The sequence below is a fragment of the Delphinapterus leucas genome, chromosome 8, assembly GCF_059928025.1.
Source record: "Delphinapterus leucas isolate spDelLeu-1000000601 "Yukka" chromosome 8, BTC_Dleu_Yukka2, whole genome shotgun sequence".
Taxonomy (NCBI): Eukaryota; Metazoa; Chordata; class Mammalia; order Artiodactyla; family Monodontidae; genus Delphinapterus; species Delphinapterus leucas.
This window is the reverse complement of record NC_143136.1, coordinates 101,616,886-101,633,732: the sequence shown is the minus strand read 5'-3', so window position 1 is coordinate 101,633,732 and position 16,847 is coordinate 101,616,886. Positions and strand designations below refer to the sequence as shown.

At 50.8% G+C, this 16,847-nt stretch overlaps 1 protein-coding gene and 1 long non-coding RNA gene across 9 annotated transcripts in view; one reads left to right on the top strand and one right to left on the bottom strand.

Annotated features, from left to right (window-relative positions):
• Window positions 1-4,580: 4,580 nt before the first annotated feature.
• Window positions 4,581-10,586, top strand: LOC111183374 (uncharacterized). 2 transcript variants are annotated; one of them, XR_016394186.1, is made up of 4 exons: window positions 4,581-5,545; window positions 6,381-6,521; window positions 6,788-7,417; window positions 7,920-10,586. It is a non-coding gene; the product is annotated as an uncharacterized LOC111183374 (long non-coding RNA). The 2 variants fall into 2 exon arrangements; XR_016394185.1 differs by having other exon boundaries at window positions 6,381-7,417.
• MARCO (macrophage receptor with collagenous structure) overlaps window positions 5,734-16,847 on the bottom strand; it is a 32,400-nt gene continuing 21,286 nt past the window's right edge. For all 7 annotated transcript variants that reach the window (XM_089916898.1, XM_022590633.2, XM_089916899.1 and 4 more), the window contains 5 exons: window positions 9,704-9,748; window positions 8,678-8,776; window positions 7,878-7,922; window positions 7,214-7,390; window positions 5,734-6,015 (listed from right to left, as the gene is read on the bottom strand). In XM_089916898.1, coding sequence (XP_089773024.1) covers window positions 5,885-6,015; window positions 7,214-7,390; window positions 7,878-7,922; window positions 8,678-8,776; window positions 9,704-9,748 — 497 coding nt within the window. In that variant the 3' untranslated portion in view covers window positions 5,734-5,884. The remainder of the gene's footprint in view (window positions 6,016-7,213; window positions 7,391-7,877; window positions 7,923-8,677; window positions 8,777-9,703; window positions 9,749-16,847) is intronic.

Genomic DNA, 16,847 nt, shown 5'->3' with positions numbered 1-16,847 from the left:
TTTTCCATCTGTAAAATGGAGATAATAATAGAACATCCCACTCAATGTTGCTGTGAAGAGTAAGTAAGGTCATGGGTCACCAACACAAAAATATAATGCAGCTAGCATGATGCATACCCCGCAGTAGGCCCTTAAAATATCAGATTCTGCACTGAGTTTTCCTTCCTTTCATGGATGGGCCAAAGGGATTAAGAGAAAAGAAAGATGTCTCTGGAGTGAGAGCCATCAGGGAAGGTTTCCTGAAGGAAGTACAATTTGAGCTGGGTGTTAAAGGGTGGGGAGGGTTCTGGAGTAGTGGATGGAAGAAGGGAAGATATTGTGGGTGTGGAGACATGGTAAGAACAGGCTTGGAGCCAGGAGCTGTTCTAATAAATGTTGCTGTTAGTCAGTACCCAGTGTATGTCAAGGGCACACAAGCTAATCCACATAAGGTAATATTTTATTTTTGTTTTTATCATCATCGTCATCATATTCCCATTTCATGGATGTGAAGCAGAAACTGAGAGAGGTTACGTGACGTCCCCAAAGCCACACAACTGGTCATTGGTGCTGGCTTTGAATCTGATCCTAAGTCCTACCCTCTTTTAAGCAAACCATCTGTAGCAGCCATAGCGGTGCTTCTGGGTCTCTGGCTTCAAGAGAGAACCTGCTGTTCAGCTGTAGGAGTGCCCAGCTTCAGGGCAGCATCATACCAAATCCACCCCCACATCTGGGCCAAGGCCCTGCACTTCTGGGGCAGACCCCGGCCAGGGGACTGAGTTGGGAGGAGGGACTAGGGCCTGGCTATTCTTGCCCAACACGGCACTCCTCTGAGGGGCCATCTTTGCTCCTGTCTCCCTGTAGAGCTGGCTGAGACTCTGTCATGGCTACATGTCGGTCTGAGACTCTGCCTCCACCTTGCATCTTTCACAGGCCTTCCTCGCAATAAACCTCTCCCACTCCCAGCTCCATATGTGTGGGCTTCTGGAGGACCCACAGACATACCATCCTGGTCCATCCTCTCCACAAGCCTGATGCAGATGGGTGGGCCCTGAGGAGACCCACTGCCTGGTGCAGGGGGCTCAGTGGGGCAGTGTTGGGGGCGAGGGATGGCTGTGAAGGGTCTTGAAGGATCATAATAACCGAGACCAAGCATTTACCACGTGCCAGGCACCATTTAAGATGCTTTCTTTTAACTTACCTTTTCAATTAATCCTCACAAGAACTCTGACAGGGAGGAACTGTTACTGTCTTTATTTTACAGATGAGGAAAGCCCAGAGAGTTTCAGTAACTTGATTGTGCAGGTAAAGGCCTACTACGTGGCAGTGCTGGATCCTAACCCAGGCAGTCAGGCTCCAGAACCTCAGTTCTAAGCTGCACCTGTCCAGCTGGATGCTGGGAAACTCTCTGTGCTTGCCCTTCCAGGCGGGGAAATGATGGGAGTCTTGCACACAGAGGACCCTGCCACCTCCATCGCGCCCAGCCAGTATGCTCAGTGCTGGTGTCTGTGCTGCCGGCCTCAGACAGGCCACAGAGTCCCCAGAAAAGGGAAGCAGGAGGGAGGAGAGTTATTTCAAGCGGACGGTAGTGTCACACAGAGGTCATGCCCAACATATGGCGGCCCCAGCCGCCCAGCCTGTTCTCTGACCATTGAGGATGCACTCCTGCTAGTTTTACCCAGCTCCTCTTCAGTCCCACCGTCAGCCGCCTATCAGCCACAGCACCAGCGTGCCACACACTGCGGCTACTTTCTGTGGTTTCTGCGGTTCTAAAGGGACTTCCTCAGCTTACCTCGGCCTGAGAGCTTAGCAGAGGACCCACCAGGAGGAGGTGCAGGCAGCAACTCTCCGGGCTGTGTGAATCCCCCTCTACTTCTCGCTGGCTGTGTTTAGTTTTATTTGGCCGTTATTGCTACCTAACAAACCACCCCCAAACCTAGTGGCTTTCAGTTGCAACCATCTATGATTACTCATGAGTTTATGGGTCGCTTGGGCAGTGAGTCCTTCTGATATGGGCTTGACCAGTCTCTGCTGGGTTCGCTAACGTGACTGGGGCCAGCTGTTGGCTGGCTCGCAGAGGATGGCCTCTGCTGGGGTAACTGGGTCCTTCTTCACATGCTCACTCCTCCCCCAGCAGCTTAGCCTGGGCTTGGTTTCATATCGTGGCAGGAATTCCAAGCGAGGGAGTGGAGCAGTAACAGCTTTGGTTCCTGTTAGAAGAGCTGCGGTCACGTCGCAAAGGCAACGTGAATAGAAAGGTGGTGAATTGGGACCAGCATACCCCGGTACTGAACCTCTCAGTGACTCAATTTGCTTATGTATGAGATGCAAATGATACCGCTTGTATCATATGATGCTCTGGTGTGCTGTGTCCTTTTAGGGGTTGGTCGGTCAGGTGCAGCCTCAAGAGGGGACCCAGGAGGGGAAAACAAAGTCTATTACACTCACAGGTCCTAGTGAGACAGAGTCGCTGCAGGCTGAGAGGGAGCCACCCACAGAGAGCACCAAGGGGGTGGGTCAGCCACGCAGGCAGGGAGCTGGGAAAGGGTGAGAACCCGTGGGTGAGGGCCTTTGTCGGGGAGGGGGTGGGTGCGGTACACAATCAAACAGTGTGAGGGGATTTCATTGGTGCGTTTGAATGTCATTAGGTCACAGCGACAGGAAGGGAGGAAGGGGAATTTGTGGCAGGGCCCAGCTTATCACACTGGTGCACCTGGTCACCTGGGCTGGTGCTCATAGCCTGTTTGTGGCGATGCTGAGGCAGCAGGAAGGTAAGAACTTTTTTTTTTTTTTTTTTTGCGGTACGCGGGCCTCTCACTGTTGTGGCCTCTCCCGTTGCGGAGCACAGGCTCCGGACGCGCAGGCTCAGCGGCCATGGCTCACGGGCCCAGACGCTCCGCGGCATGTGGGATCTTCCCGGACCGGGGCACGAGCCCGTGCCCCCTGCATCGGCAGGCGGACTCTCAACCACTGCGCCACCAGGGAAGCCCGATAAGAACTTTTAAAATTTACAATACACCTTGTAATAGTTGGGCTCCATGATTTTGTTTCGAAAGCTAATCTTGTAAAAGGCCTCGGATTAGATTTGCCTCTGGAGAAAACCATTCCTTTGTATGGGGGAACCTGTTTAGTGGGTGGGGATGCAGGGGTCTTTAGTCACAAAAATTAGAGTACAGTGTGCAACAAGGGTGTGCCTCCCATCTGAGGAAAGACTATGAAGCAATCCCAATACGAGAAGCTAAGTACTCTGTTTAGCATTCCTTCATTTGTTCAGGCAGTCATTCATTTATTCAGGGAGCCAGTCAGAAAATATTTATCATGAGTCTGTTGTGTAAGAGGCATTGCATAAGAGAAACTGCATGAACAAAGGACTGGATGTGATAGAGGGGAAACAAAACATTAAGGTTGCTGGAGGACCAGGTGAGATTGTCAGGGGCACATCCTTGTAAGCCGTGATGGTGAGTTTGACCCACTGCCTAAGGGAATGGGGAGCCACTGAAGGCTATAGGCAGGGAGTGGCATGGTGAGCTGTATCATTTCTAAAGATCTCTCAGGCTGCTGCCTGCAGAGCGAATAGGTGGTTGGTAGAGCACGGTGGATGCAAGAGATTAATTAGGAGAAGTTCCAAGCACCCAGGCCACTGGGGCTGGGGCCTGGATCATCTTGGTGGCAGAGATGGAGAGGTTTGGGAGGTAGAATGAGTGAGACTTGGTGCCTGGTGGAGGCATGGCATTTGACACTCAGTTTCTATCTTGGACCCTGGATGGAGGGAGCCATCGGCTGAGATGGGGGCAGGATTTAGCTGCCTGGCCTTCGAGATACCTGTGTGGAGGCAGTTGGTGGACATACAGGTGGCCAGAGCTCAGGAGAGAGGTCTTCACTGGAAGTATAGGTTGGGGAATCAACAGCTAAGAGATGAAAACCAAAGCCATGGAAGGGAAATGTTGGGTGTGCTGAGCCGTGTCTCTCAGTTTCCTTGCTGTGATGGTGGTGGTGGTGGTGGGGATGGTCCATTCTCTACAAGGATTTTGTCTCTTCTGTGCCTGTAAACTGTCGTTTGTTCCTGCGGAAAGATGTGTGTGTGTGTGTGTGTGTGTGTGTGTGTGTGTGTGTGTGTGAGAGAGAGAGAGAGAGAGAGAGAGCATGCCTACTGACACATCCCTAAGGATGATGGAAGGGGCTCCCCAGGCAGGAACCAGTCCCACAGTGCATCATTCTTGGAGGAGGCAGATCCTGGGAGAGGAGATGAAGGTGGAAGAGTTGGGCCTGAGACTCCAGGGAGGACCCTCCTCTGTTTTTGTCTCCTTGTCTCCTTTCCCACCTTCCCCTGTGAGGGGCAGGGAGCTTTCACGGTACCCTCCCTTCCTGATTGCTCTGTTCAGACCTCCTGCACTTAAAACACTATAATCAAGTCAGCCAGGCTTGGCTTTTGATAAGCTAAATGGAAAAAACTAGAAAACTATTTCTGCTTTCAACTCTATTTTCACGGCTCTCCTCTTTCTAAAGAGGTTCAGGAAGTCAGCTCTGAGGTTCAGACGGGAGAGATGACATCTTTGTTTCAGGCTGTACCTGCCCTTTCCTTCCTTTACGGGGGTGGGGGAATGGGGGTGGGGTGGGAAACAAGGAACAGGCAATAAGATTGGAGAGATAAGGAAGCTGATAAGACACATTGGTTACCATTTGCAAAATATTATATCCCAGCACCCCCTGATAGGGCTTAAAATGTCCTCTTTCCTCCCTGACTGACCTACCACTCCCCTATCGTGAAGTGCCAGGAAAACCTGCATCATTATAGAGGTTTCTGACAAATGAAAACAGGCAGCTTTCAACCCCCCGTCCCATGCCCCTCTCCCTGCCGAGGGCCAGAGAGCCCCTCACGTCCCCCTGCAGCTCTGCCCTTGGTGCTGAGTGCAGCCTCTGAAATTGCATATTGGGTCCTGGGTGGCTGGTTGAGCTCTTGAGGCAGAAAGCCCTGAGGTGTCCACTCCATCTCCCAGCCCTTCCACCGCTCCTCCTCGGTCCCACCATTTACAAGTGTCCCTGGGCAAGTCTCCTAACGCCCTGAGGCTGAGCTCCTTACAGGTCAAGTGTGAACGGTGATGCCTCAGAGCCGTATCCCATGCACCCCACTCTCCCAGATTTCACATTTACCTGAGCCATTTACAACACCTGGAGGGAGAGGGCGAGAGCATGTGATTGCGCTCAGAGAATATGTATCCCAGGGGAAGACTGCAAAGGGAGAGGGAGGCCAAATTTCTCAGAGAGGGTGAGCTGCTCTACCTTCTTGGTTTAATTCAGTGGTTCATTCCATAAATATTTACTGAGCCCCTATAGGGGTGAATAAAACAGAAAAAAGTTCCTTCATTTATGGAGCTCACATCCTAATGAGAACAAATTTTCATGCTTAATGGTACATTTTCTATTTTCCATGAAACCTGGTGCCAGCTACACGCGGTCTCTTCATTTGCTGCCGAGCAGCTCCAGTGCTGGAGGGAGTGCCCGCTGCTGTGCAGAGATGCTACATCGGATTGATTGAAAGGCTGGTCATGACTATTTCTGTCTACAGGTGAGCCTCGCTTTCGGCATTGCATTTCAGCCCTCCCATACCCTCAGCCTCCCCGGCTCTGAGCTGAGACTCCACTGTCCCCGTACGTGGGAATGGGGGTGCAGGAAACGTTAGGACTCAGTGAAAGGCTGTGTGCAGGGAGCGGGCAGGAGGGAGGAGCTAGTGATTCCAGCCACGGTGCAGGGCGGTGCCAGGTAGCGCTTTGAGCTTTATTAGCAAGCCCACTTCAGAGGCTGTCAGCCACCCCAGGGAACCCCTCAGAGAGCACGGCCTCCCTTCGTGGGCTGAGTGTCTTGGCTGTGGACGCCTTGGGGGCAGAGCAGTGAATGGCCTGTGGGGTCATCTGCAGTCCACACCCGCATCCTCACTGTGGTTGCAGTTGTGAGAGCCCCAGTTGTTCTTGCTGCAGCTCCACAGAGTCGATTCCGACCCTTGACACGCAACGTTGTCCAGCCAGATGGTTCCAGTGCCTGGACACAGCAAAAGCAAGGAGGGAGAGGAGCGTGGGATTAGGGTCCAAGCAGCATAGCCTGTCTGTCCTCAGGGTCTTCCACGGGGAGCTAGACTGCCAATTTCTCCCACATGTGCACAGGCCCACTGTGCTGATGGCTGGTCGGCTCTCTTACGATGGCTCTGCCTCTGTTCTTCTTTCTACCCTTTGACAAAAGTCTCATCCGAGTATTTAATATGTAACCCAAGCATGATTTGAAATCTCCTCCTAGGGATCTCTAGGGTTTGTCTCTTCCTTAAATGCCTTTGTAAACAGGCCATTCACGTGTTCTAAAGCACTCACACCTTCCTCAAACCCCCTTCCTTCTGATATAATTGATTTCAGATCAGGAGCTCAGAGGAATTACCGGATTATTTGATTTCCGTAATTTACACTACAGTGTGACCATCTATAGAGGCTTAATCTGTTTGAGGAGAATGTGTATTTTAAAGGAGTTTTGTAATCCAACTGGACTCAAATTGAAAAGTAGGTATGCATTTTGGTGGGGTTGTGGGGAGGGGTAAGGGCAGAGAACATTTTGGGGTGGGGGCAGGAGAAACGGGCCTAGTGTCCCTGCCAGATCAGCTCAGAAATGGTCTCAGGCCTGGGGCTTAACTCGTTTGTTGAAAGTCTAAACCTTTTGCTGCAAGACATAGCTGAGTCTCTAGCACCCCAGGACATCTTTCCAAAACTGATTTTAGGAGGTCCCTGCTCTGATTCGTTTTCTCTTCCCTTCCACCTTCTCCTTGAAGATGATCAAGCTTGGGCCACCTAGACTGTCAGGTTCCAGAGAGCTGGGATGACCGCTGTGCTGCCTGCCCTGCATCCTTCTCTGTTCTCCCAGCTCCAGCCCCTCAGCTGTCCAGAGAGTGTCCCTCACAAACACCCTCCGACACATGGCATTCTGGCTTTAGGGCTGGACAGACAGCAACTCAAACAAGCCTTTGCTGTCCCTTTGGGGAAGAGAGCCTTCTTTCTCCTGGGGCTGCCAAGTCTGAAGGATGTAAGCTGGGGCCCTGGGCTGCAGAACTTTTCAGTTGCTTGAACCAATCCTTTTCTTTTAACGCAACCAAGCTGAGTCACTTGCAACCAATGGTTGCCAACACCCTACCAGGGAGAGAAAGCCCACATCAGCACCTCAAGGAAAGAGGCTCCTGGTTGAGGATCGATTCACTTACCAGCTCCCACGTTGAAAACGGCAGTTCCCGAAGAGAAACCCAGCATGCGGCAGAAGACGGTGGCATCTGAATTGTCCCAGTCATCATCGCAAATTGTCCCCCAGGCACCATTATAGTAAATTTCAGCCCGGCCTCGGTTCCTAGAGCCAGCAATCCGGACGGATACCGTGGATTCGCCTGGATGACAAAACACACATGGGAGAGGTGAGGGAAGCAGCCCAGGGCTTTGTGTGAATGTAGGCTCTACCATTTCATTTCTGGAAGTCTTATAGTTAGGGAAAAGAAGCCTCCTGCTTGGCTGCCACCACAGCTGGGAAGATCCCACTTGCTGGCACCAGCACAACCAGCGGCTCTGTGCACCTGGGCCTGCAGGTGCGAGGCCATGGGGGCAGGTCCCTCTGCAGCTGGCCTTGCAAATCCAGCCCACCATATTTAGCCTTGTGTTGTCGATAAAAAAGGGGGAGGAAAGGAGGGAGGGAGGGAGGAAGGTGTTATCTGTGGCTCTGTGCCACGGGCAGGCTTATTCAAGGGACAAGCCCTTAGCTTTCCCCCCAAATGAGGAATCTCTCTGACAACCAAGGCCTCTCCCCCTAGCACACCTACAGTTTTCAAGTACAGAGTAACCTCTGAAACACACTTTAAAGAGAACAGAAATAGCAATTACCTTTTTGACCTTTTTCTCCCTTTGCTCCTTTCGGCCCAGAAGATCCTATCATGAGGAGAAAAACCACACAGTTCGAAGGAAACCAAGCCAGGACCCCCTTGCCCTCCTTTGCCAGCAGTGGGGAGGAGGGGCGGGCAGGAGGGTGGAGGGGTGAGGGTCAGACTCCCTCCTTCAGCTTTGCCAGCCACCTGACATCATGGGGACTGGATGTGCCGTGGGATCCCATGGGTGAGCAAGAAGAAGTGGGCCTGGGGCTTCCCTGGTGGCGCAGTGGTTGAGAGTCCGCCTGCCGATGCAGGGGATATGGGTTCGTGCCCCAGTCCGGGAAGATCCCACATGCCACGGAGTGGCTGGGCCTGTGAGCCATGGCCACTGAGCCTGTGTGTCCGGAGCCTGTGCTCCACAACGGGAGAGGCCACATCAGTGAGAGGCCCGTGTACCGCAAGGAAAAAAAAAAAAAAGGAAGAAGAAATGGGCCTGAGCCACAGCAGGAAGGATTTAAGCTCTATTAGAGAGGAACATTCAAGAGACATGGAGTTAGAAGTCTCTCCTGCCATCAGTCATGGAGACTGTGTGGTCCAGGGCCTGACTGGGCGTGGTGCCAGCGCATGGTCACCGGCCTGCCACTCGGAGTGCCCGGCCGGGCCTTATTCTCCTCTGTAAGCTCAGCGCTGAGGGCGATCCCAGCACAGGACTTGGCCACAGAGCCACTAAACCTCTAACCTTCTGGTTCTGAAAACTCCCAGCACCTTATGACAGGCCTCTCCTTAGAACCCTCACATCAGAAACCGAGGCCTTACCTTTTGCTCCGGGCTCTCCCTTTTGGCCGTCTGGTCCAGGTGCCCCCTTGAGACCGACCAGGCCTGGGCTTCCCATCTCTCCCTTCATGCCTGCAGGGCCTGCGGAGGAGAGAGACCACCTCCATCAGATGCTCTGCTCTGCTTTCCAAGGGGGACCAAGGGCCTTGGTGTTTAGTGCATGAGTTGTCCTAAACCACCAGGTTCCCGCCCTGCCCCCATCAATGGGCTGTTCGAATGTTCAGCCCGGGTGGGCAGGGCACTGCCCTGATCCCCCGACTCCTGTGTAAACTCTGGTTGAGGACGAGTGGGTGAAAATCGCTGACAGTATTCCAAGGCTGTTGTTCCTCATTGGAAGGCATGATTGTGTGGACGTTCTAGCCATTCTGGGAGAATTTGCTAGAACATTTCTAGGATTCAATTTCTCCTTCAGTAAGTTAGAATAGGGATAGAATATCCAGCTCAGGTGGAAGAAAGACTGCTCAGGAAATGTGTCTGAGGAGTGTCGCTTTGGCTTCTCAGGGTAGGGCTGGCGAGAAGACTAGAAATGCCGTGGGCAGGACGCAGTAACCAACCACTAGCTGAGGCGGGGGCCCACGAGGACCTTGATGACAGCCCCGTGAGAAGCAACAGGAAGAGGGGGGTGCCTTGAGGGCCAAAGGGTAGAGGGAGATGGACCGAAGCAGATGTGGACAGGCAGATAGAGGCCATGCAACCAACCTGGCAACTGGAGAGGAAGGTCGCCCAGCTCCTCGGCGGCTGCGCGGCCTGAAGCCACCACCAGGGGCAGTTGTCCTGGCTTTCTTTACCCTCCACCCCCTCTGCCCCCACCCCTCTCTCTACACCCCTTCCCCAGGTTTGTCACCCAAAGAGTCTGAGGCTGGAGCGATAGAGCCCTGCAGGCGGAGACACTCTGGGGAAAGGTTACTGAGGTTACCGCCGTGATTTCAGGGTCGACAAGACCCACCCTTGGAGCACAAGCCCTTCCAGTCATTGCTGTGAGAAATGAAAATGAAGCCGGCACTTTACCTGGAACTCCTGATTCTCCTTTTGTTCCTTTCTGTCCTTGAAGTCCTAAGATCAAAATACAAAAAATGGGAGAAGATAATAAAATGTAGATAATAGACGCTTTTAATCTTAGACAACCTCTACCTTCTGTCTGATTAATGCAGAAGGAAAGGTACATTGGTTCTCCACGATTGTTTAAAGCCTCTTTAGCAGAGCATAAATGTAGACAGACTGCAGATAAATGGGGACGTGTGTTGGGGTGAAATAGAAATGTATTGGATGAAAGTCTAGGTTAGATGGACAGACCCCGGACTCAGTGGCTGGCCTTCCTTGTCCAGAAATAACCTGACTTGGTGTCTAAATTCAATCCCATTCCTTTCTGTTGCATTTTATTGAAAAAGAGTTGAGAGATATTTTGAAAATAAAGTTATTTTTATTTCTAAAAGACTGCGGAGGAGACTCAGTGGCCACTAGGAGCTTTGGGGGGGCCCTCACCCTCAGTAGATATTCCATAGCGTTTATTGGTTTATTTCATTGTGGCCCCCAGTGTAGCTAAACATCCTTCTTCCTTCCTCCCATTCATCTCTTTATTCATTAACTTACATGGAAGACCCACTATCCCCAGCACCATGCTGGGTCATAATTTATTGTGGGATAATAATTTATTGGTTTAGCAACTCCATGGTCTCTCAGAGAAACAGGACTCTCCAAGACAGTTACACAAACTTGGGGAAACTAAAGCTCATTATTGACCATGAAGTAACAGTTACTAGAGGGTAACAGTGGGAATGCACTCCCACCATGCTCTTGACTGGTATCCCTTCCACCACACCAGCTCAGTCTTAACCAAGAATCCACCCATTTGATGATCACTAGAGACCACAAGGAACTCGGTTACCCTCATTGCCAATTGCCTGGAGGAAGTTCCTGCCTTCCACTTCAGTTCCTGGCTTTCCTGAGCACCTACTGTGTGCTGGTCAGTGGAGGGCAGGCGAGGGGCCTGGTGGGCCTCTTCAGGATCCCTTCTTGGAATAATGAGCACGGAGTCTTGGCTCCTGGCAGCCTTTCAGAGGGCTCGTCTGAGGCTGGGCGCTGCCTGGGGAGGAGAGCCCGAGGGCCGAGGAGCTAGGAGCTGCTGCTGCAAGCCTGGGCACCAAGGGAGGCGGGAAGCCCTGGAAAGATCTGAGAGGGCAACTAGTTCTGCCCCTCATGTTTGAGTTGAGGACCAGAATGAGGCTCAGAGAGCATCTTCTAAAAGCTGGAGGGACCTTCGAGGTTGACCCTGGCAGACAGGCCCCAGCTCACCCTGCGCCAGCTGTGCCCACTCCAGTCCCTCGGTTTGGAAAGCCTCACTGCTTTGGTCCCCTGGGGAATGGGATCAAGGCTGTGAAAGCTGCTAAGATGCTAGATGTTGCTGCCTCTGAAGCCTTCTCTGGCCTCGCCCGTGGCTGACGCACTTCCTTCCAAGGCAGCACAGGGGCCAGAGTCAGAGAGCCTGGGCTTGCATCTGCCTCTGTGACCTTGAGCCAGGCTCCCTCTCCCTTAGCCTCACCTTTCTCCTCTGATCCTCTGGCTGGTTGTCAGACTGAAATGAAGTTGTCTGTGTCACGTACTAAACCTCGTGTCTGACAAGCGGTGCCACGAGGACCCCGGGGCCCTGTCGGCACGTGTCTGTCTCTCCTCCAGCGGACAGTGCCTGGGACACTGGGGCTGAAGCCCCTGCAGGAGCTCCAGGCTTGCTGCCCAGCAAGCCCCCGCCCCCAGATGTTTGCTGTTGACCTTAGGTGACCCAGCACGGGCAGTAGATGTGTCCTCTCTGCTTACCTGCACCTGAATTGCAGGTGTCAAGATGAGGGAGGAGAAACCACATTCAGAAACATGTCTTTGGTTATTAAATAGAAAAATGGTTCATATCTAGACTCTTGACCCTCTCTGTCACATCCTAAAGGGTCCCATATTGCACAGATCTCTACCTTAAGAGCCTGTCCCTAGACCCAAGGTTGAGGGACACCTGGCACTGTGCTCTCCCCTTATTGCCTCTCTGCCACCGAAGAAGTCTCCAGAGCACCGAACAACAAATGTCCTATACAGACAGGAGCCCCAGGGGAGCCCCTGTTCACTAGGGCCATGGTCCCCAAGGCCTGACCCTTCCACCTCGTTTCTCACACCCTCCCTCCCAGCCCCCCACCTCTTGGGGACTCAACCTCTGCTGCTGCCTGCACCTGCACTAGGCACCACACCAGGAGCTTCACGTACATCTCTCAGCTTCCCAGTGAGGTCGTGCCATTTCCCTCTTTACAGAGGAGGAAGTCCACACTCAGAGACGCTAGGTGATTTATCCCACGTCACACAGGGATGGAGTGGTGGCGTTGGGGTTAGGACCCAGGGTTGGCCTCCCACTGGGCACTGTGGCTGCCTGTGTGCCACCAGCATGCCAGCTCACTACTTCCTGGAGTTTCACGTGGGCTCTCCACCTCGTTCCAAAGACTCCCAGTGGCCTTAGGCCATCTCTTACTCCTAAATGAGTCATCAAACTAGAGTGAGCGTCAGAATCGCCAGCACAGGGTTTGTTAAAAACAACGTGCTGGGACTTCCCTGGTGGTCCAGTGGTAAAGACGCCACACTCCCAATGCAGGGGGCATGGGTTCAGTCCCTGGCGGGGAACTAAGATCCCACATGCTGCACAGTGCGGCCAAAAAAAAAAAAAAAAAAAAAAAAAAACCAACGTGCTAAGCCCCACCCCCCCCACCCCGGGGTTCCTGATTCACTGCATCTGGGCTGGGAATCTGAGACGCTGCACTTTTAACAGGTTTCTGGGTCTTTCTGATGCTGCTGGTCAGGGACCATGGTTTGAGTAACCACCGCCCTAAACACATCTCACTCAGTCTTCAGGGACCAGCTGACAGCCCGCGTCCTCCAAGCAGCCTTCCTATCTCTGAGGAACTCACGGCCCCTCCCCTGTCTGAGTTCTCTCGTAACCCACTGGCCCTTGATAAAATGCCCTCTGAGATGTGTATAATAGGTGTAGGTGTATGTCTTCAAAACTCCCCTCTTCAAGGCAAGGAAACTGGAATTGAGTTTTGTGTGAGTTTTTGGGGGTGTGATTTCTCTCCAGGACTGGACTCTTGAGAGGTGCTCGCTGAGTGGCTATGCATGGATCCAGGGACCACTAATGACTTCACTATAAATCAAGGCGGCATCCTGATTGGATCAGGCAGAAGGAGAAATGGTTGAAAAATAGAATTTAGAAGTTCATGTTGTAAACCTTCACTGGAAGGGAATGACTGCTGGGTTTGTCCTCTTAACCACAAGCAAACTGGGATTCCCTGGGTGTCACAGACTCATCACGCTGAAAGGGCTCAAAATATTTATTTGCAAGGTGCTTATTTATAGAAACAATTTTCCCCCAAGAAAATAGTTTAGCTAGAAAGCACATGCCTTCCTATTGTTTTGTGTTCAGCTGGTGCTCTGCCTAAAATCTTAGAAGGTCCCTGCTTGAAGGGAAAGTTGCTTGTTTCAAACCCAGAGTGCTGGCAGATTGGCAGGGACCTGGGTATTATTCTAGAACTCTCCCCACACTCCACAGAGGAGGAAGCCAAGGCTCTGGAAGTCATGTACCAACCCATCATCACCTAGCTAGTTGGCAAGTCCAGACAGGCCTCCTCACTCTGATTTAATGTAGAAATTTCCAGTACGTTAGGAAACTTCCTTAAATACCATCCCAGCTTACAGGCTAAGTGCAGCCTGGCAAATTTTGGGTTAATTTAATACCTAACACATTGAGCTGTATAACAAGCAGTAAGATGGTAGGTAGGGGACCCAAATTTGGGACGCATGTAGACTTCTTCAGATGTCTCTAAGAAACTTAGAGGAAAACGAGGAAAACTCTAAGTGACAATTTAGTAATATGAGTTGGTAGAATTTAATAAATTCTTGGACTAAGTCAATACTCAGACATGGGGAATGAAATCAACTGAGAAATTATATTCATGATACAGGGCTTAATTGCTATTACGGATTATTCTTTGTTACTTATCTTTAAAGTAAAGCGTGTCTTAAAATACAGATGAGAAACTAGATTTCAAGTTATTTGCACTTTGGCTTTGCCTCAAGAGAAACATAAAAGGACATAGAAAATTCAGATTCTTGTTATATTTTAGACATGAAGATTTTTGAGATGCAGAAATTTTGATCAGATTGGTATTTTGGAGCTTCAATGTTTTGGCTGTGTCTAACTAACTTCATTTCATGAGGTGAGGTGGTAGAAAGAGAAATGCCATGATCACAAGTTGAAGTGAGCCCTTCCTTATTTCCAAACAAATTTTCCTTTTCAAAATGGCCAAAGGATTTAGAGCTAAAATTTGTTTTGCTGTGGATTTTTTGCAATTTTTTTCTCCAAAGTCAAATGATTCTGCAATCGTTTGAAAGATCAAAGGTTAGAAAAAACTAAGTTTTCGGGGTTTGATAAAACCTTGTTTTATGAACAGTGAAGGAAACTACCATTACAGAAAGTTCTTCTCGGTGATAATGTCCTGCTTAAATCAACTATACAGTCTATCTTCCCAACAGCATGGAAGGAGTCTCCTCTTCGCCATCTTTATCTTTAATCTTTCTCAAGGGGTGTGAACGTGGGGAAACCTTCCACCAGAATGGGTTGGAGTGTGATTAGAGAGCGTTCACAGCAGCGAGAAGATTTGGTGACTAAGCTAGGATTTACCCATCTACTGTGGGGTGAGAGGTGCGGGCAATTCTGATTTCTCTGAGTCCTATACTCTATGTTATTCTACACAACAAAATTTAGAAAAGCACAAATTTGGAATCAGACTTTGGGATTAACTCCTGGACTCAGTGTATATTAACTGTGAGACCCTGAGGAAAGGTTTTACCTTTGCTTCCTCAGTTGTAAGGTAGGGATGATGAAACTCAGCTGTGTGGATGAACTAAGGTCACGGGAGGAAAGGCCCAAACACAGTGCCTGGCTTGGAGGCATCATTAGTACTAAACAGACCTCTTACTTTTGGTAATTAATGCACAATAACGAGATCTAGCTGTTACCTAGGTTAAGACAAGGCACCAGAATTTCTCTGTTTTCATCCCCTACTGCTAGATAGTCTCCTGTGAGATTAATGATTTTATTTACAAAATGGGAAATACATCAGTTTGAAAAACTGGCTTGATATGATCAAAATTGAACCAACACCTCAGTACCTCTAGTTTGGGGAATACCAACATCCTGACATTGACAAGTATGCATTGTCTTCCACTAGGAGATGGTCAGGCTCCCACTCACCACCCACCCTTCCTTCTCCCACTGCAGAATCTGACCTTTCCAAAAGTTCATTAATGACTTCAGGATGAAATACAGCCCTGGCTACAGCTAGTCAGTTTATGGTCCTAAGGGAATTCCCTCCTGAGATGTCTATGTAGACCATCAGCTACTTGATCAAGACAAACGTTTGGGTTTGAGCGGGAAACATATGCAATTTGGAATTTGTGGTAATCATCACACGTCCCAAATTGAAAATGTAATTCACCATGTTTACCTGGGCAGCTGGAATTAAGGAATAACCCTTAGAATCTGCCTGGTTGGTATTTCCCACTAGGCCTGATTGATGGAGGTTCCCATAAAGGTGCTCACCAGATATACAGGGACTCTATAATGGAGTTAAAGTGATCACGTCAGGAGCTGCTCTTATTATGCAAACCCTCCCAGGATGCAGAGTGCAGGCAGGATTCTCCACCTTCAGTGGGAGACAGGCTCAGGGGCCTGGGGAGTGGGTGCAGTGCCCCTTGTGGGTAAAATCATGTTTTGTCACCCGTACTCTTGCTTAGTCAAGAATCACTAGCCTGGCAGTGGTGGGGTCGGGTGGCGGGGCTCCCAGTTTATAAATGAGGGAGAAGAGCCAACATCTCCATGAAGCCAAGCAGAAAACTCAGTGGTAAGACAGCCTCAGAGTCAGGCACCCTAAGATCTGGAGTCAGGGAAGATGGAAGTATAAAATCAGAAAGAGGCAGCCAATTAATCGGGGTCACCTGACCACCACACCCAGATGGAACCTTTCTGGAAGGCCAGACTTGCTGGTGGCCTTCAAGTGGCATTTATATGGCATCAGGTAGCAGAGCCCCTGCCTGCACTGACCCACCATCTGTGAAAAGGAAATCAGCTCCGAGGCTGGATGGATTGGAAGGGCAAGGATATAGGAGTTGCTTGTGCCAGGGCTGCTGACAAGCATCAAGGAAACTCCAAAGGTCGAAGGTCCAGAGTCCAAGGCTCAGGAGGTGGCATGGCCCAGCTCTCTGGCCAGAGCTCCTGAGCCTCTACCACATCCTAGACCTGGACTCCAGGGACACGCACCTACAGAGCCCTCCCTCGCCCTCCAAGACTTCACCTGCTCGGTTCCCTCTCTCTGGACTTGCCTTCCTCTCCCCACGTGGCTAAGCTCTACTCATCCTCCAAGACTCAGCTCGAGCTCTTCCATCACTCCTGCACTGCCTGCCTTTTGCTAACCCCACCAGGGGCCACTGTGAACTTGAAGGATTTGGGTCAAGTCTCATTTGTTTTAAAAAATCAATCCGTTGACCACTTGTTCAATGAAAACTGAGAGGGCTTGCCCCTGGTGTAGGTCTCTAACATGGTTCTGGGGTGAAGGCATCCGGGTTGTATAACTCAAGTATGACCTTCTGCTCTGGCAGTGACTGTCCACAGACATCCTTGGAAGATACACAGCCCTTTCTCACAACCCTGCACTGGCCACAATACCTCCTGGCCTGCACCTGGCTTTCTAAATGGCATGTGGCACTTCTCCATGCAAAACCCACAGCACGGTGTGCCTGACACCATCTGGCAACAGTCCATCTACCTATCTCCTGCACCAGCCTGCACATCTGAAGGCAGGAACCAGGTCTTATGCATCATGGGGGTCCAGCGCCTAACACAGTGGACCAGACTTTCTAGACCATCGTAGGTGCCTGGACTTACTTAGTGACTAGAAAACACACAGTTCTTTATAAAGTAGACCACACTGGTATGATGGTTTATAACCTAGACTAAATTGGCTTTAACAGTTTATAACCTTGACTAGGTTGGCAGGATGGTTTATGAGCTAGTCTCTGTGAGTTGGGTAACCGTGGGTCACTCCTCTCGGCCTGAGCCCCCCTGGGAGAA